Below are 19,894 nucleotides of genomic sequence, written 5' to 3'. Positions count from 1 at the left end.
AAATAAAACACGGTCTTCCATCCCCTTCTTTTCTCTGGTTTGCTCCTTCATTCCTGATTCTTCTACCACCACCACCAATCCTTTCCCCAGGGAATGGAGTATGGTGGCTGGTGGTGAGTCTCTAACATCTCTCTGATACTCCTTCCTCCTCACATTTTTCCCTTGCTCCAGTGTGGGTCCTTTCCATGGGCATTGGTCCTTCATGAGGTGTTTCACCATGGGTCCTTTCCACAGGCTGTCAGGAAAACCTGCTCCAGTGTGGGCTCTCCTTGGGTTGCAGGAGACATCCACTGCTATGGCATAAGGGTCCTCCATAGGCTGCAGTATGGACTCAGTCTGCTCCAGCTGTGGTCTTCTCCATGGACTGCTGGACAGTTGTCACTCTGGTGCCTAAAGAGCCTCCTCCTGCTCTTCTTTTTCTGACTTTGGTGTTAACAGGGGTTTGTGTTGTGATTTTTTTGTTGTTTTGTTTGTTGGGTTTTTTTATTCCTTCTTTTATTTCCCACTCATAGACAGCATTTTCTCTTTTCTTCAGAGCACTTCCCCAGAGGTGCCAGCATCTTGGCTGTGGGGCTCGGCCATGCCCTGCAGCCACCCTCCAGCCACCATGTCACCACATTAACTCAATGCAACACTGCAGAAAATTCCAGCCTATTTAGAGATGGATTTCAATAATGGTTGTACATTGAAGGATGAAAAAATTATTGTATGTTGAGTAATTAATGAATTTTAAATTATTTCTATAGTCTATGAAATGGCATAGGGCCTGTGTAGAAAGGATACTTGCTTGTGTGAGCAAATAGTTAAAACTATCTTAATGAAAATCTGGAGGACTAAAATAAGGTTGTTGGTGATGGTTTTTCATTCTGATGTTGCCCAACTTGTCTTTGTACTCAAAGCAGTCTTTTAGTATAGTATTGTATTTCATCTGTCTATGTGGGTTCTGTGTTCTGTGTTCACTTAATGAAACACAAATATATTTCAGTATTAGTCTGATACGTTTGGCATACTGAATACCTTGAATATTTTAATTGAGAGGTTAAAATCTTTGACAATGTAACAAAAAGCCCAAGTGGTAGGTTTATGATTTTAAATATACGGAGGCATTTTTGCCTGTTACATGCTTGTGTTTCTCTCCTGCCATTCTCTTAAAACAAGCTAAATAGCATCAGGAGAAAACAACTGAATAAGTATTAGCAGGTTTATTACTGTCCTCACTTCTTCTGCTCTTTTTACTTTAATCTATGTTTACTAAGTATATTTGGAAGTGCATTTGTAAGATTTGCTTCAGAAGTGTCTGAGTTGTTTGGCAGATAAACTGTGGATCAAATAGGTGACTGTAGACTTTAAGGAAGAGATGAAGTCTGCTTTGCAAACAAGAAGGTCTGTGAAGTACAGGGAAAAATACAGAGCTTGCTGCCCATGGCCCTTTAGTTTGTCTTCTCTCTTCTGCCAGGTTTTGGCAATGGCTAGACTCAAACCCCTCCACCAAGAGCCTGTACATTAGGCTGTTAATTAGTGATCAGATAGGATGAAATTAGCACTGCTTTTAGTCTGTAAACTGGAGGGTGAAGGCTTCCATATGACCTGTTACTGATCCCGGGGCTTTCTGTATGTTCCTCCTCGGTTTTAGGCACAATGGTTGGTGATCACACCCGCTTGGAGTTCCACAACATCGAGACAGGGATCATGACAGAGAAACGTTACATCTCTGTCATCCCCTCCAGCTTCATTGGCCACCTCCAGAGCCTCATGTTCAATGGGATGCTCTACATTGACCTCTGCAAGAATGGTGACATTGACTACTGTGAGCTGAAGGCACGCTTCGGTCTCCGCAACATCATAGCTGACCCTGTGACGTTCAAGACCAAGAGCAGCTATCTGAGCTTGGCCACTTTGCAGGCTTATACATCCATGCATCTCTTCTTTCAATTCAAGACCACCTCAGCTGATGGTTTCATCCTCTTTAACAGTGGTGATGGCAACGACTTTATTGCAGTTGAACTAGTCAAGGGGTAAGTGACTATATTGTATCAGCTAATTTACAGATAAATTTACTTATAGGAAAGCTTAAAATACTTGCATAAAGAGAAATTCACTTCAAAGTCGTGGGTTTTGTTTGCTGAGGTGTATGACAAAGCACTTAGACATAAACACTGAAGCTAAAGACTCCTGATTTTAGCACTGACTTCCCCCTGTGGCTGAGGGAAAAGCACTATTACAGTGTGAATCATGAATGTTTTGAGTCCTCTGGATCTAGCTAGGCTAACATTTGGTCCTGTTAACCTTGCAGAATATCACAGAAGAGGAGGAAACATGCTGAAGTCTCTGAATCTCTCTTCCCTGTTTTATGGGTTGTTGGTTTTTTTCCTGTAACAGATTTTCTGTGTTTCTGCCATCTCCGCTGAATGAAAAAAAGGGCATGTGAGCTACTGAATTTGTCTTGCTGCTGGTGTTGCTTAAGGAAATGTGAACTCAGCTTGCTTTTGAGATGCTATATTCTTTCTGCAAGACCAATAGCTTATTTAAAATAATCCTTTGCTAGCTGAACAATTTTTGATCTCTTATGCTCATCTAGTCACAGTAGATGTGTTTTCCACAAGTGCAGTTTTCTAGTCCTGTTTCTTTCAGTATAGGTATAGTTAAATCTGTTTTATTTTTAACTTTGCACAAATTTCTGGAAGTGGGACATTGCGTAATAAAAAAGCAAGAGTTGTGAGCTCCTTCAGAGTGCTCTCTTGAGAGCTGAATTTCTGTGGTCCTTTTTGTTGTTTATTTGTTTGTTTTGGTTTTTTCCTAAGTAGAATATTTCTCTTCTATCCTCAGGTGGATTTCTGTTTTTTAATTAAATAAACAGTTCAGAATAAAACTTCCATGACTTCAGTCTTTGTTAGGGTTTTTATTTTTTGTCAAAAGCTTTTCTAATTATTTTCCAGCTGTTTGGAAGGCTAGGGTTTTGTGTGAATTTCAGTACAATATTTTGAGTTTCCCAATTAAATTCTAAATGAAGTTATTAAAAATTGGGAAAATTTATGCCTCAAATCAGCATATCTAACATTGCTCTCCAGTACATTTGTTGATATTACCAATTTTATAAAATAATTACATGCACAGGTAGGGTTTTTGTGTACCTTTGAGAACTTTGTGTAAAAAGAAGGATGCTTTATGGTTAAATCTGATTACTCAAAAAGATAATCCTGGCACTTTCTTGGTAGAAAGGCAACAACTATATCTTTTCAAATTAGTAGGTAATATTTTGGCTTACTAGAACTTCCAGTGATACTTCCTTTCATGACTTTTGTAAGGTAATTTTTCACTTCTGACTAAAATAAAGGTTAATAGCACTGGAGTTCTTACTCAATTTTAACTAGTTCTTGCTATGTTTACAGGTATATACACTATGTGTTTGACCTTGGAAATGGACCTAATGTTATCAAAGGCAACAGTGATCGTCCTCTTCATGACAACCAATGGCACAATGTTGTCATCACCAGAGACAACAGTAACACCCACAGTCTAAAAGTGGACACTAAGGTGGTCACTCAGGTTATCAATGGTGCCAAAAATCTGGATCTTAAAGGTAAATTCTACAAGCCTGGCAGTTCATCTGTTTATACCTGTGGGGCTCAAATAGTAAATGAGAAAGTGTGCAGGAACTGTTCGCTACAGAACTGTAAATCTGGAATTTGCTGATATTAGCTTTCACTTTCATTTTTCTCTTTCTCTGTTTGGCAACCCCTGTAGCAAAACAGTTTGTCATATTTAGCTTTTTCAGAAATTAATTGACATCCTACAGATTTTCCTAGTTAGGATCGCATCGCAACCTTTTTTTAGTTGTTTTTTCTTGGGAGTGGAGCAGGTGGGACATGGAGGAGGTGGAAGGATTATTTTTGTTTTGACTTTGATTCTGGGGAGTTTGAGGGCATAAAGGTGCAGGTGGCATATTCTTTGTGCACGATGTCTTGCTCTGCTTTTAACTTTTCCTGAACAGCTGTTTAGCTTGCAATATTCATGTCAGGAGGGATAGGGGAGCCTCTCTGGAAAGTGTGCATTGTCCACTTTCTTGCCTGTTTATTCCTTTCTATTCTAGGTGATCTCTACATTGCTGGTCTAGCTCAAGGCATGTATACCAACCTCCCAAAGCTGGTGGCCTCACGTGATGGATTTCAGGGCTGTTTAGCATCTGTGGACTTGAATGGGCGTCTGCCCGATCTGATCAACGACGCTCTGCACCGCAGTGGGCAGATTGAACGTGGATGTGAAGGTAGAATTGATTGCAGAGAAGTTCCTCTCTCGAGCAATCCCCTCTTAATTCACTGCTGCCCCTTGTACATCTACTTGTCCACCTTACTGTTCCTTTTATCAGTTTGATTTCCATGTATCATCCTTCATTACACTTATGCCTTCTAAATGCAGCTTAAGAATAGCTGCCTAGCAGCTCTTTTGCATTCTCTGTCCCCTCAAAGTGGCCTCAAAGTGGTTCTATGGTAGTAAAAAGGATTGTACTGAGATTATTAGTACTTTTCTCAGAGTATTTTATTAGCATTACAGTACTCTTAGAATACTTCAAAAGATGTGCCTTCAGTTAACTTGTGCTTCAGAGCATCCTTTTTGGGATCCATAGAAGTATTTTGCAGACCAAGTAGAGACAGGGGAAGTGGAAGGTTGAAGAAACTAAAGGGTGAAGTTGAGACAAAACAGGAGTTAATTTTTGAGGAGGTGGGCCTCTAATGAAAGCACTGGAGGCATTCTCTCTGCCATCTGGACAAACTTCTCTTCTAAAGTTTCTTTTCCAGCCAGTGTGGAAAAAATGTGATTAATGACTTTTTAAAGCATGTAAATATTAGAGATTTCTTACTGTTGCTTCAAATAATTTACTGTTCCTTCTAAGTTCTCATTAACTAAAAGAATATTGACATCAGCAGCACTGACTCAGTAACGTGTATGCCATCAATTCCCAAAGCATTTGGGATACATCAGAAACCCCATTTTGCTGTCTTTGTTAAGTTGAAATCAGTATTATGCCTAACTCCACTGGATACCAGTCTGCTGTATTGATTACCAGTCACTAGAAGAAGATAGTTTTATCAGTAAAGTTTTCTGGTATGTATGTTTGCTAAGAATGTGAAAGTGCAGAACTGATCCTTCAAAACAAGACTTCACAAATTAAAATTACTCCTAGATCATATTTCTGTACCATGTTAAGATTACAGGTTACTAAATCATGCTGAAGCCTTGCCACTTGTCGAGATTGTCCCTTCTTAGGACTGAAAATATTATCTCAGTGCTATCTTTGAATATTCATGAAACACCAAATTGGCAGTCCAAACAAATTGCATCCCTTGCTTGTCTCTCAGTGTTCTGTTTGACTGGGAGCTCCTGTGCCTCAGTCCGTCTTCCACATTACCACAAAAAACCTGAGAATTATGAGAATTTTGTGGTCTGTCACAGCTCACTCAGTGTCTGCTCTAATTTCACATTATTGGTAAGTGCTGCACATGTGTAGGCAGCTCTTTTTTTTCTTATATTTAATAGTGCCTGTTAACCATGTTGTTCCTTGTGGAAATGAGCATAGCATAGCAGAACTCATGGCTTTGCCCATCTAGGGCAGAGCCAAAATGCCAAAGATTTCTGGTGATTCTTCTATTTGAAATTAGCTTAATATGTTAGCTGCATAGCCTGCACGTTACCTCTATTAGCTCTGCTCCTGGAGAGGATTTCTCACTAGACTAACCCATTGTCTCTCACTAAACTAACCTCTTCTTCTGGTTATGCCTCAGGAGCAAAGTCATCATGCTCTCCCAGAAGACTGCACCCTTACTAGAGCTATAGTGTTTCCCTTCTCTGTGTCCAGGGTAGTTCTTTGATTTATTGTCTTATTGTTGAGGTTGTGTAGTACCAGTGCCACTCCCCCAAAAATGTAATGCTACACATGCTTTGTCTGTGTACCGACCTGGTACCAGCACAACTGCTGTCTGAATGTGGAGACTGAGTTGTTAGAAATGTCAGGAATGAGAGTTGCCTTTCTTTTATGAAGCACTTCAGACAAGATTCAAAGTTGGAGAAAGATCTAAAAAACTGGCTGGGGAGGTCAATGACCCTTATTCTGTCTTTGGAAGTACTTGATCTTGCAAAGTGGTGCCCATGCTGTATTCCTAAGTGGTCTCTCCTTGGTAACCAAGGGAACTGCTGAAGAGTAAGCCATTCTCATCACCAACATATTTAGATTAGTAAAAATCCTGATAATTAGGTCACTAGAAAGCCATAGGTGGGTTTTTTTGTTGTTGTTTGGTAGGTTGGTTTTTTGTTTGCTTTTTGGTGGTTTTTTTGTTTTGTTTTGTTTTGTTTTCTTTGTTTGTTTGTTGGTTTGTTTGAATCACAGCAATCTCCCAGGCTTCATCCCTTATCTTGACTGCTACCTTCTGGTGCCTGTTGTTCTAGCTGCCACTGAAAGCCACACTTATCTCCTCTTTCTCTAAAGAAGGAAAAACTCAAGCATGTTTGGTCTTTATTTAAGTCTGCCTATTTTCTTTCCATCTGAAGTGATCTTGGGTGCAGTTGTAACGACGTTTTAAGGGCTAAATTCCCAAGCAATTCTTGCTGTCTCATGATGTTCCAACATGTTTGTAATAAACATTTTCAGGCTTTTGGGGTGAATAGTTGTGCTGCATGTTGATTTGCAGGGCATGTCTTAATTTCATCATGAAGGTCAGTGGGACCACATACATGATGAGAGCCTCCATTCTAAAAGAAATGTCATTTTGTCCTTACAAATGATTCTAACCTTCCAAATGTGGTGTAAGAAAGATTTCTGATAATGCTTGTCCCTCATTGCTTTCAGAAGCAGAGGAGATTACAGCTGTTTCCTCTGAAACTGTCAGTTTGATCTCAGGATATAGTTAAAGGATGCAAGGAGGAAGAAAGCCCAGAGAATAGTAGAGAGTGAGACGTAGGTCAGCAGACAGCACTTTCCCACCTAAGACAGATCAGCACCACTACAGCTGCGTGGTATGATCCCATCCTATTTGCATTTCTTCTTTCTATTAATTTATTTCAGTACCCTATTCTATACTACCAATTAAGATTCACAAGTTTTATTAGGAAAATAATATTCTTTAATGTCTTGGTTTATCCTCCACCACCTTTTATTTAGTTTGAGCAAGCCATTGAAATTGCTTAGCCACATTGTTCCTCTTATGTGCTCAAACATAATTCAGCCTTGCTGTGCACCAAAACACAAACCTACCACATTATACAATTTGCTGTGTTCCAGTGATGGGTAAGGCAGTGATCCTATTTGAGCAAAAAGCTCAAATAAATTATTTTTTTGTGACAGTTTTTTCTTTAGGACCTGGAGAATCACAAAGCATCCTTAGATCATGGATAGGAGTCATTAACTGAAATGTAGGCAGCCTTGACATTGAGATTGGCTGGTATTTAATAGTGTATAGTAGTGTAAATAACCCAACAACCCGGCAGTTCAAGACCCAAGGCAAGAATTACTTTATCTATGATTGCTTTTCTGTTTTATTCCTATGATTTCTTTAAATTATCTGTGGTGGTATTTGTTAGAAGAGCTCAGCTAAGTAACCTCTTTATCCTGTTAGTTGAATTGTCAGCTTCCTTTTGAATTATGCAGCTTCCTTGTGTGCTGTATAAACTTAAGGTTTCAGCTTTTGAAGTGTGCTGCTTAATCATGAGTGGGCTGGACCAGATAATAACTGCCACGCTGTTTTGTCATTTGAGGTGTCTTGTAGGACCATTGTTTTTAGCAAAATATTTTGTGAGTGATTATCTGGAATAAGGGAACCCAGGAGTGTCTGGAATGTCAAATGAGCTTATGGAGTCAAAGCTCCACACCATACATGCCTTCTTATTTGCATGTGTTGGTTGGTTTATTTACTTTTTCTTTTTCGCTCTTGAAATTGTTGCATCTCTAATTTTGGGGGAGCAACAGGCAGGTCTTCATTGATCTTGAAGGTCTCATCAGATCTGTAGTGGTGGCTTCTATTTCCCAAAAAGGTGTCAAATAAAGCCAGAAACTTTCTTGGTGCTTAGTGTGTAAGATCTCTTCTGAGCTGCACACAAGTGTGAGAAAAATCAAGTTTCAGGATAGTGGGATAATGTCATCATACCAATGTATTTTCCACAGTATACCTTTAGCTCTTATGCTGTCTGCAGCTTTCATCACCATCTTCTATGAAACAAGAGGGCCCTTTCCTCAACCATCATCCCCCCCCCAAAAAGGGGGGGATTAGTGAAAGGGTCTGAGACAAGAGGACAAGAGGTAGGAAAGTGGTTAAGATTTTAAACTGGTCCTTGTGTCAGTGTGGGATCAGGCTACAAAACAGTCTGAAGACACAAAGTCAGTTCTCAGAAAACTTCATTTTGGTTGCCCACTTCTACTGCAAGCTTGCAGGCAAGTGTGCCACCTACTTTAGACATTGGTCACCTGATCAATAAAACAGGCACACAGTATTAAAGTTTGTGATGAGAGTATGAAATTCAGCTGTGCCTTTCAGAGCACTTTGAAGGAGTGAATGGAGGCCCCTGGAGATGACCAAAGCGTTAGAAACTGAGGAAAAGAAGCTCTCTTTCATAACCTGGCTTTCTCATGCCACATGAGCTGTGGCTGGAACTTTTTATACAACTCTTCTGTTTGAATAAGTCAGGCTATTTCCATTTCTGTGTAAGCCATAGACAGCTTGAGAGAAAAGATGTCTGCACTATGGGTCTGTATAGAAGAGCTGGAGGATGGAAGAAGTTGTTCCAGGTGACCTTCTTTCCCTCCTTGAAAGTAAGCCAATTTAAGATTTGAATCAGCTCCTCCTTGATTGTAGACTTCTAAAATAATTTCTTTTTTGCTGAGCACTTCATTCCTGATTTTACTACTAGACAAATTGATACATTTATTCCATCCAAAAAAGTAAAAACTCAGTGACTCACTGCCTTTTCCTCACTGGTCTTGTAAGAAGTTAAGCAGATGTCCAACATAGAGTTTAAAGATGTTGCCCTAAATATTAACGAGTAATTCCTGCATTTGGGTTGTTTTTTCGCCTCTTTAATAAAATGCCATATGTTCTTCTATGTGTATCTTTCCTTTATTTGGACATCCTTATGTTACTATGGGCATTAAAGCTCTCTGAAATCCAGCTGCACTTTTGAAATACTCATTTTCTAAATACTCATTCACCCTTTCCCCAGCCTAAGAAACCTGACAGCAGGAGTTAAAGAACATCGCATTTCTTCTACAAGGCAGTTTTCTGTGTGCTTTAGAGATGTGACTTCTTCCACTCCACCTTTTTTTTCACCTGTTCCACTGATAGAAAATTCTCCCAAAGGAGAGTGACTGGATGACAGAGTTCCAGATGTTTGGAGACTTTTCTGGTCCTAATTTTATCTTTTTCCAGATCCTGCATTAAAATCGTAATCTTGTGCTGCTTTCCATGAAATAGTGCAGTTAACCTTTGAAATCCACTGTTGCATGAAAAGCATGAATGACAGAGGCTGGATAATCAGAATACATTTTGCATACTAAGTAGTATGTGAAAAAAAAGAAAATCTAATATCGTGCTTAAAATCTCACAGCAGGATGATGTCAGAAAGGATTTCACCCTTCATCTGCTCAGTAGTGAAACTTCAAATCTGGTGATACTTCACTTTCTCTGTGTAATCAAAGGTTGCCCATGGAGGAGAGGAGCATTAATTTATTCCATGATGGTTGGGCAGCTCTCCTGTTCTTTTGACTTCTGTTTTCTGTTGACACAGTGCTACTGGAATAATGGAAAAAATGCAAGCTTTGCTCTAGCTCATCTGCAAACAAGATGAGGAACAGGGCAGTTAGGGAAAATGCTTGCTTGTTACACAGAAATTACTTTGTTAGATGAGATGTCGAAGAGGATGCATGCAGAAATGCACCCCCCTCTGCTTCCCACCCCTACCCCCTTTTTATTTTGCATTTTGATTAAAGCACTCTGGGGATTTTATGGCTCTGTGTAGCAGAGCAGTTCCAGAAGTTGGAAGAAAAATCTGACTAGCTCGAAAGGGAAGGTAATTTCCATCTTGAGTCATTTGTAGGCTGTAAAACAATAGCAAAATTTCAAAATGTTAAAATTCATAGGAACCACGGGAAATGGCATCTGCACATGCCAGTTCTAATTTACTGGGTTGTAAATGTAAAATGAGACAATGGGAGAAAGGTAGTGCTACTAAACTCTCTTCCACATCAACTGTGACATTAGAACTTTTTTAAGAACATAAGGTTATAAAGGTGAGTATGTGTTTCTCTAATACCCACCTTTTTAGCAGTGAGCTCAGTGATTTGGTGTTGTTCCCATTGTGCTGTGTAATAATAATATTGTAATCTTCAGTGGCAAGGAATTCAGGAGCTGCTGCTTTTACTCCCATCTTTGTCCATTGATTTCTCCATGGTGAAAGAGAAAACTTAGAATAAAGGTATCACATATTAAAAATCTATGTGACTTCCTCGTGAACTGGAATCCATTTTAAAAAATTAAAAACCTGTATATAAACTGAAAAGCATCAGTGTTTTTTTGGTTTTGTTTATGTCCTGCAATTTTTAGAAAGTGTACTTGGATCTTCAGTCAGTTATTAATGGTAGGTCTATGATTCTCTTTTGCCATGTGGACTATGATTTGACCACCTACAACAAAGCCACTCCCATTCAGGTGAAAGAGTGAGTTTGTACTACTGTCACTTCTCTTGACTGATCTGATGAGATCAACAAAGACTGTACGGGCCTGAGCTGTCCCTTTGCCTGTGGATGCAAGTTTTTCCTAAGGTTGCATTGAAATTTATGAGCAGGCAGCAGCTTGTGAGGGGGTGAGGTTTCACTGTCACTTTACATCCAGTGTCAGGTTCAGGTTTTGGGATAAACAGAGGTTGTTGTTTTCCAGAGTTATCAGTCCCCTATGATCTTCTGGAAATAAATCCACTTTGGACAAAAAGCCAGGCCAATCTGTGCTTTTATGAGGGACAAAAAACTTAAGTTCATATCCAGAGCCTGGATGTACCAACAAAAGAAAAATATTATTTACTAATGTTATGAAAGGCAAATAGATTTTTTTACTTCCCTGAGTTCTAACCATTTCTCAAATGAGGCAAAAATCTCTATTAAATTATCAGTAAATCCTGAGAGATGGGTGTTAAGAATAAGATTTTTTTTTCTTTCTTTTTCAACTTTGTAAATTCTGTGACGTTGTGTTTGTGCGTGTGTGAAAGAAGTGCATTTCCTTTCTCTTGTATGATATCTTTCTCTTGTTTTTGATATCTGTTGCTTGGTTGGGGTAACTAAGGTAGCCATGTCCCTCTGTCCTTGCTGCTCACTTTGTCATTCCTGCATGTATTGATTATGCATGATGTCTGTTATTGTTATAGTAATTGCTTTTATTTATTTAAACTTATGTGCCTCAGGTTTATCTGCCTTTATACTAACCTGATTTTGGTTTTGCCTTTCTTGTTTTCTTTTTTTTTTTTTTTGTTTGTTTTTTTTTTTTTTTTTTTGTTTTTGTTTTTTTGTTTTTGTTTTTGTTTTTTGTTTTTCTTTTTCTTTTTCTTTTTTTTTTTTTTTTTGGTTTTGGTTTTGGTTTTGGTTTTGGTTTTTTTTTGCAAACAAAGTTGAGTTGACCAAAGCTGATCTGCAAGGTAGAGAAGGTTATTCTTCCCCAGTATTGGTCTGAACTGAAAGATGCTTTTGTTTAACATTTGGTGCCTTTTAATGGATGCATTCACACCTCTGAGACAGGAACAGAATAACAAGACCCAGCACCACTGGAGGGGATATCTGGGTTGAAGAAGGACATGGAAAATAATGGAGTTTTTTTGTTGACCTGAGTGGGTTTGACTGTATCAATCTCTGACTATCCATAAGATCATAGGTTGATTTCCTGAAATGCCTTATGGTTGTCCAGGCAAACAGCTGCTCTGTATAGAAACAAAGAAGGCCCTCAGATCTTTACAAAACAAAAACCCGACTTGGATTCTTCAGTAATGGTCTTCAGGAGTGAGACCAGGAGGTAGAAGCTAGATTTTTTTAACTTAAACTTTGGGAGAAACCCCACAGAAATAATCTCCTAGAATTTCAGTTAACTACAAATTCCCTTAGCAATTAGATGGCATTTTACAATCCATAATCGATAATCCTATGAGTGGTCATGCCTGATCTTTTTGTATCTGCTAATTTTTGTACCTCTCATAGTTCTTTTTCAGAATCTTCTACTGCATTGTCTCTAATATTTACAAAGCAGATAGAGCTCTTTCATTATGTTGATCCTCACATGAAATTTTTACATCTTTTATTACAATTATTAAGTAAAAAGGGATAGTCAAGGTGGCCAAAATGTTGAGGACCCTGTGGATAGTGTTAAAATGGATATCGACTACCTCGATTTTAGTAAAGCCTTTGACACAGTTTCCCACAGCATTCTCTTAGAGAAACTGGCTGTTCATAGCTTGGACAGGTTTATGCTTCCCTGGGTCAAACACTGGCTGGATGGCCGGGTCCAAAGGTTTGTAGTGAGTGGAATTAAATCCAGGTGGTGACAGTCACAAGTGGTGTTCCACAGGGCTCAGTGTGGGGGTCAGTTCTCTTTAGTATCTTTATCAATGATCTGAATGAGGGGATCGAGTGCACCCTCAGTAAGTTTCCAGGTGACACCAAGTTGTGCAGGGGCGTTTATCTCCTTGAGGGCAGAAAGGCTCTACAGAAGGATCTGGACAGGCTGGATTGCTCAACTTGAAATTTTGTATCTAAGCCACAGGTTTAGTGTAAGGTTCCGTTGTGGGAGAAAGCATGTAGGGTGTTCCTGTTTCTGAGGTACAGAGGAGACTTCTCAACAGTTTATGTATCACTTTAATTAAGCTTTTGTGGATTTAATCATGTGCTTCAGAGAGTTCTTTTCTATTTACTGTGTACACTGAGGTGTAAATAGCTTTAGGATACAGGTGTTCTGTGCAGTCCCTTCAAATGGTGGCAGGGAATTTGGGTTTTCTGTTAGGCATCAGCAATTATTGTGTCTCTCTGTCCACAGTCACTACCATTCTTTCTAATCACTTGTGTGTCCATCAGAATTTAGAATAGATGCCTAGGAGTTCCTGCTTCTGATATCCATTTAAATGGATGCAACATGAAGAAGGGATCCTCTGTTTAGAGTCCTGAGAACCTAAAGGCTTGTTACGGCTGTGGAGATTATCCCAGCTCAAGCTCATATTGTTGCAGAGCTCTTAACTCTTCGCCCTTTAGATGAAGACACCTGATCACATTGAAGACTAAGGGGAAATGTTTGTCTTTGGCTTTTCAGGAAACCAACCTTTGCTAATTAGATTTGGCTATTTCAGAATGGGCCATGAGGCCTGGTACTTTTGTACGGCTGTGATTTGCAGTGGGGAAGGGTATTTTCACAATTGACTGTGTTTTGTTGTTCATATACAGCCCTTTCAGTTTTTCCTTTCTGTTTTTGGTTTCTGTATCTTAATGTCTGAAACCTGTTTACTTCCTCTGCTTCATTTGCATTCCCTTGTTGCACCTCAGATCCCAGCATGCTCCCTTTTATGCAGCTAACTCACCTGGTTGTGTTTGGGTTTTTTGCTTGGCTTGGGTTGGTGTTTTATTTCTGTACTTTCCTCACCAGCTGGTATATGAACACTTTGCTCAAGACCTTTTATGTTGGTTTAGAGATGGAGAGTGTCAGGGTAACAAGAGGGGTGAAGATAGGTATATCACAGGTTTCATGAAAGTTAAAAAAACCCACACCACCTTGTACATCCATCCCCTGTGGATTGCCATTGCTGTCTATTCCTTTCTCTTGTCACCTTGAGGTAAATGTATTTTCCATGGGAGGCTTGCATATTTATTACTTTAACTTGTCCCAGTCCCTGAAATGTTTAGATCAGCCACTATCTGGAACAGAAGGACTTGGTGCCATAACTAACATCAGGTGAATGAAGAGTTCAGGTTCTGGTGACACACTGGAATAAGTAGCTGTGTTTTCAGAGGACTGCAGAATGGATAACTTTAAATATGGAACCTGCCAGATGTCTAACTTCATTTAGGTGACGAAAGGGATGATGAGTTCTTAACAAAATCTGGAACTGATAGAGCTCAAAGAGCTGGCCTTGCAGGCCTTGAACATACTTTTTAGCTTTTTGGTTCTAGTTTGCTAAGTTCAAGTTACTTTCATAATACAGAATCTAACTTTCTGAACCATGCATTGAATCTTTATATTTTCTTACTTTTGTGCCAAGTAGGTGCCAACCACTGATGTTTGACAGTTACAGTATATGAGGTATGGCCCATTGACTGCAGTCGTGGTTTAATGAGATTCAGTCTCAATTTTGCACACTTTTTACTCAGAAACAAATGGCTTTTTTTCCAAGTTATTCTAAAATTGGAAAACTAAGATGGATTAACTTCATTTCTCCCTAACCTGCACTAAGAGTGAGTCCTGAAACAGGTTTGTATTCTGCCTAGTGCATATGGTTTCCAAGACCTGATGCCTTTCAGAGCAGTACAGGGCCTACACATGGAATTAAAACAGACTATTGCTAGTGATGAAAGAGGAGAGCTGTCAGAAGTATATTGTAGATATATTGTAGGTATAAATTGCCTAACATATCATCTGACCAGTAGTGCTAGAAATATTACAGTGCTTGATGGCATTTGCAGTTTAGGAACTATAGGACAAAAGCAGCACCTTTTCCTGCAACTACAGTAAAGATACCTTGTGTGTTTTACTTTCCTATCTCTTCCTAACCTCTTTGAATGTACAAGGAAAAAGGATGGGAGCATTTAGGGAAATGGAGAATGAAAATGGTCCTGTGGTGCCAGTCAACCCTGACTGTTGCAGATCTTTATCTTACTGAGAAAATAATGTTAACTCAAATGGTAGATCCCTTTCAATAGAAGTGAATTTTCAATGTGTGAAGGAAGGTGTTACATGCAAGACCAAGAATGATTTGCTTAGCTTAACGCTTATTGCTACTTACGACCAAAGCACAATGCAGTTGTTTTAATCCTGCAGCCATTGTATAAAGAAAATGATTCCTCATATAACTCAAAAATAATAAGCACAATATTGTCTTTCATTCCTGAAGTTCCTTTCTCTTCAAAGAGCTTTCAAATGATATCGGAGGAATGAGTCCTCTTGCCAGTGAAAGTCACCCACCTGGGGGATGAAACATGGCAGTTTTAGCAATGCGGGGTATGAATAAGAGATCTGCCTACTGTACTCTTCTAATGTGACTTTCTTCAAATCCTTAGTGCTAAAACTAATAAACACTCCATAGGTCTAGCTACGTAAAGTGGAAGAAAAGTATAATACTGGACTCCTTCTCAGGTAGGAATGCCCAAAAAAGATCTCAGATTCTGCAAGTCCTCACATACTGACCTCTTCCATTAGAAATCATAGATGCAGAAATAAAGATCAAATGGTCATTCTTGAAGAGTTCTGCTTTGCCATCTATATTCCTAAGGAGCCATCTCTGTTCAGTGAAGGTTTTAGCTAATAACAAGGTGACAGATGCTCTCTGTTATTCCCCCAACTGCCCTTCCAAGGGGGAAGATTAAAAAGGGAGTTGAGGGGAGAGACTTCAAGGTTGGAAGAAAAAAATAGGATAGATTTAATAAAGTAATAATAAACACAGTGAATTAGAAATATATGTAAATATGGAAGCTACGCTCTTCAGCTGGTAATTACTTCCCAACCAGAGAAGTCCCACACTGGACTCAGCAGCAGATTTGGGGGTACCGAAATCCCAGGGTCTCCATGACAGTCCACAACATCTCGAGCAACCAAGCCCATCCTGCCTGGGAAGGTAGAAGAAGGCAGCTTCTTTCAGGGAATGATGTTCTTTTCCATTGAAGAAACAAGGAGGACCAGCAGGAATATCAGAGGCCTCAACCTAGCCAGCAGAGCAGCAAGAGCAGCCAGCAGAGGGCTGCCTTGGGAGCCATTTTATGCTGAGCGCCATGGACAGGAGTGCTGTGATTGGTCCATTTGGCTTCCCCAGTTGTTTTCTGTGTATACTGCTCACTCACTCCCCTGCTTACGGTGCCTGTGCCATGAAGAAGACAATTCACCAAGCCCAGCTACAAATAGGAAAGAAAAGCTAGGCCTTTGAACAAAAATACACTTAATGGAAATAGGAAGTGTTGTCAAGCTGTTGGAAAATTAAGGAGAAAAAATAAGTTATCATGCATATTTTAGTCATTAACAGTACAGTGTGATTTATCAGATGTATCTTGGATTATTATGTGAAGAACAGTTCTGAATCTTTGTTTTTAAATACCTTGCCTGCTATAAGGCATTACTTGCCAAAGTAATGAGATTAAAAATAAGACCTTAACCCTCATGGCAGTTACATTTTGGAACCAAATCTAGTGCTGTATATATAAATTTTTTGTCATTTTCTTTTTCCTTGTTCATTAGTGCTAAAGGGCATGTGTGTGGTAACACAGCGTTCATGTTTTGTAAGCCTTCCTGTGCTTCTGTTGCTTTGCTCAATAATCCAAAATTCTAATTCCCTGTGACATCCCTGTTAGTTGTTCTGAACAAAATTCTGTTGCCACAGATGGAGGATTATGACATCAGGCAAGGACTGTAAGCAGCAGGAGTAGATGACTCTGAGTGAGACAAAGATCCCTTTACCATGGAAATGGCTCAAAGTACTAAGGTGTGAGGCAAAACATAATACCCAGCATCTGTGCTGTGCTGTCATCACAAATGACTCTAAAGATGGTAGATCAGGCTTTGAAAATCCTTGTGGTATTGTCAAGCTTTCAAAATTCCCTTTACTTTCACAGCAGCCAGGGGAAAAAAAAAAAAAAAAGTGTTTCCATCTTTACATTCAGTTTCTGTAAAACGCAATTCAGAAACCATAATTGGTCATGAATTCAAGTCGTTTGGCTCTCTGGGCTTTCTTACTTCAAGCACCTCTAGCCACAAGTACTAGGCCTTGTGTAGTCTTACTCCTTGAATAAACAAGTGCTTCTGTGTAATGATGTTTACAGTTTATGCTCTAGGAAGTTTGCATAGAGTCACAATTGCTTTTTATTTTTAATATATATATATAGCTTGCTTGTATCTCTAGGACTATCGGCATTCATATGTAGGGGTAGAAGTTAGATAATGGGATAGCAAGGTACAGGGACAGAGTAAGGCTAAAGCAAGTGTTAGTCCCCAATTAGATCAGATGCATGTGTATCTATATACATATATCCATGTCTTTTATAAGTATAAAGGCAAGAGAGAAGCATGTACATGCATCTGCCCACCAGCCCACACTGTCAAGTCTGTCAGCATCATTGTAATCCTGTAAGTGATCTGTTAACTTCAGACTGTGCCAGTGAGACCACTGGGATTCAGACAGCTGTAAATGAGAATCAGGTGGGTGGGAAGAAGAGGTGGAGGGGAAGAAAAACTGTTGAAAACACTGCTCAACTTTCTTTCAGTATGGTAACAAGTTTTCTTGCTGTGGCTGCTGCTGCCCCCTCTTTTCAATAGTAGATTTTGCTTCCTGGGATTTGTTGTCTCCTTTTGTTATCCACACTTATGCTTCTACCTAGAGGCTTTGGGGTTTTTGTTTGGTTTGCATTTGTGTGTTTTTATTAACACTGTAGCAGACCTTGGGAGAAACTGAAGTTTTTTGTTAATGTTCAGTTAAATTCTCTACCTACCGATAGTTACGTTCCTTCACATTGCAGGAGAGATATCAAGAAGCACAGGTAGCAAAAAGATACTGAAATTCACCTATTCTGTTTTTGCAGTGGGGAAAAATGATCTACTAGTAAGACCAGTTACTCTTCTCTTACACTTTGGTGTGTCCTAGGTCACCTATGAAGGACAGATGGTAGCACTGGTATAGTGAAGAATATGTGAGCCTCATTAAATTGCTGTTCCTAACAAAGACTGTGATAGAAGCTTCTGGGATGCGTAGAACAGTCACTGCTCTATCTTTATGCTGTTTTCCGAGACTGGAAGTGGCAGCCTAGTCATCTGATCCTCTATTATCTACTCTATTTTGTTTTGTTCTTGTTTTCCAACATGTGCAGGAAATAGAAGTGTAGGTATGTCAAGTATAGTTGTATGTTTTATTTGAAGTACTGCACAATAGGGACAGTATAGCTTTGTCTAAAATGCTGAAGATAAAATGCTTTCCCAGGAAGTAACTTCTGAAGACATTCTTATGATCTATGGCTTACAGCTTCACCTCTGCTCTCAGGTGATTCAGAATCCAGCTCCCACTTTGTGGATGACATACGAGTTGTCATTCAGACAGTCTCTGACCGATTTTTTGCCAGTTGCTTCTGTAGTGTCTTGGCAAGGTTTATCTGAGCAGGATAGCAACTGTTAGCTCCAAATCACAGAACAACAAAAGCTGTTCTGTGGCTGCTTCCTTTTCTGCTTTCCCCAAAGGCTGTGGGATCCAGAATAGAGAAGTGTTATGGACTAATGTCATGCCCTTCTGAGGGCTTTACTCATGTTTCCAGAGGCAACTATGTAATGGGACTGTTCAGAGTCTTTGCTTTTTTGCTTGGGTTTTTTTGTGGGTTTTTTTTTGGTTTTTTCCTAACCAATAATGGAAAGCTGTAGCCAACTCAGGCTTTCAAACTTGTTAGAATCTAGATATCAAGCTTCTTTGGGTAGGAGGAAGCATTTCATAGGCCCATTTCTTAGTCATAATTTCTTCAAGGAGCTGAAACTTCCGGGGAAGCATGACAACCTGGCTGTGTTTGTTATCCTTGTGTCACACCGTGTTTTACATAAAATTTCTTTGAGCAAAAACCAAACATATGACTTGGGCTTTACTAAGAGGGAATATGTTGCTGTTCACTATTCCTCCTTGTTCTATGTTACAGTTTGCTCTTTTGTTGTGGAGCGTACAGTTGTCTTCATGTTTGTTTTACCTGAGCTTCTTGCATGTCTAAGAATGTAAAAATGTTTGGTTTATGTTTTTTGTCTCTGCATGAGGAGCCGGATAGTAATAGTAACAGTAACAATGAATCAAAGCTAAAATAATTATCTCAGCTTTGTTTCATCCTCTTTGTCATCTCTTTTCCAGGACCAAGCACTACCTGCCAAGAAGATTCCTGTGCAAATCAGGGCATCTGTAATCAGCAATGGGAAGGCTTCACCTGTGACTGCTCCATGACTTCGTATTCTGGGAGCCAGTGTAATGACCGTAAGTAGACTTTTCCTTTGGATTGATGACTGTGAGTTCTGATGGGTGGAAGACAGAGAACACAGGATGAGTTTTACTTTCAGTTGAAATAGAGCTTTCCCAGTGTCACACTCTTTTTTCTCAGAAGTTTCTTTGAAATATACAGCAATTAATTTTTTCCTTTGTTAAAATGAAAAGATGCAATTTGGTGTGTGGTTGTTGTGTTGTATAGTTGGTGTTAATGAATTTCCTGGTTTAGAGGAACAAGAAATGACATAAACATTGTGTGTAATATTTACATAGGTACAAAATGACTAGATTTTGTGAACTGAATTATGCTTTGAGGTTTTCATGCAAATCTTGGTGACAAAGATGTGGAATCCATGTAAAATTACTGAACAGTGTTCTAGATTATTGTCTACTGAATTACTACCTGTATGCTCAGATGAAATACTGGGTAGTGTTTGTTAGAATGTTGAGTTAAAAGCAGGTGGGCAACTCAACATACAGCAACAGTGTTATGCTTCTTGGCATATTGATTTGCTTCATCTCGATACATTGGATTATGTTCTTGGCCAATTAATATTAAGATAAAATAAATCTGTTCTCTGATAAAATAATTGAACAAAACTCTGAAGCTTCTACTTGAGGGACAGATAATCAGCTTTCAGAGATTTCCTCTGATCATTCTGATATGGCCTTTGCTTCTGCCTGGAAG

General features: G+C 39.3%; 1 protein-coding gene across 12 annotated transcripts in view; it reads left to right on the top strand.

The window, feature by feature from the left end:
• The window catches only part of NRXN3 (neurexin 3), a 942,831-nt gene that overhangs the window by 402,222 nt on the left and 520,715 nt on the right, over window positions 1–19,894 (top strand). For all 12 annotated transcript variants that reach the window (XR_011726274.1, XM_071745869.1, XM_071745857.1 and 9 more), the window contains 4 exons: window positions 1,634–2,015; window positions 3,390–3,580; window positions 4,091–4,264; window positions 19,078–19,197. Coding sequence is in view for 11 of the 12 variants with exons in the window: in XM_071745869.1 (XP_071601970.1) it covers window positions 1,634–2,015; window positions 3,390–3,580; window positions 4,091–4,264; window positions 19,078–19,197 (867 nt within the window). In the remaining variant the exon portion in view is untranslated. The remainder of the gene's footprint in view (window positions 1–1,633; window positions 2,016–3,389; window positions 3,581–4,090; window positions 4,265–19,077; window positions 19,198–19,894) is intronic.

The sequence above is a fragment of the Heliangelus exortis genome, chromosome 5, assembly GCF_036169615.1.
Source record: "Heliangelus exortis chromosome 5, bHelExo1.hap1, whole genome shotgun sequence".
Taxonomy (NCBI): Eukaryota; Metazoa; Chordata; class Aves; order Apodiformes; family Trochilidae; genus Heliangelus; species Heliangelus exortis.
Note: the sequence above shows the minus strand (reverse complement) of the source record. Positions and strands in the feature narration are given on the sequence as shown.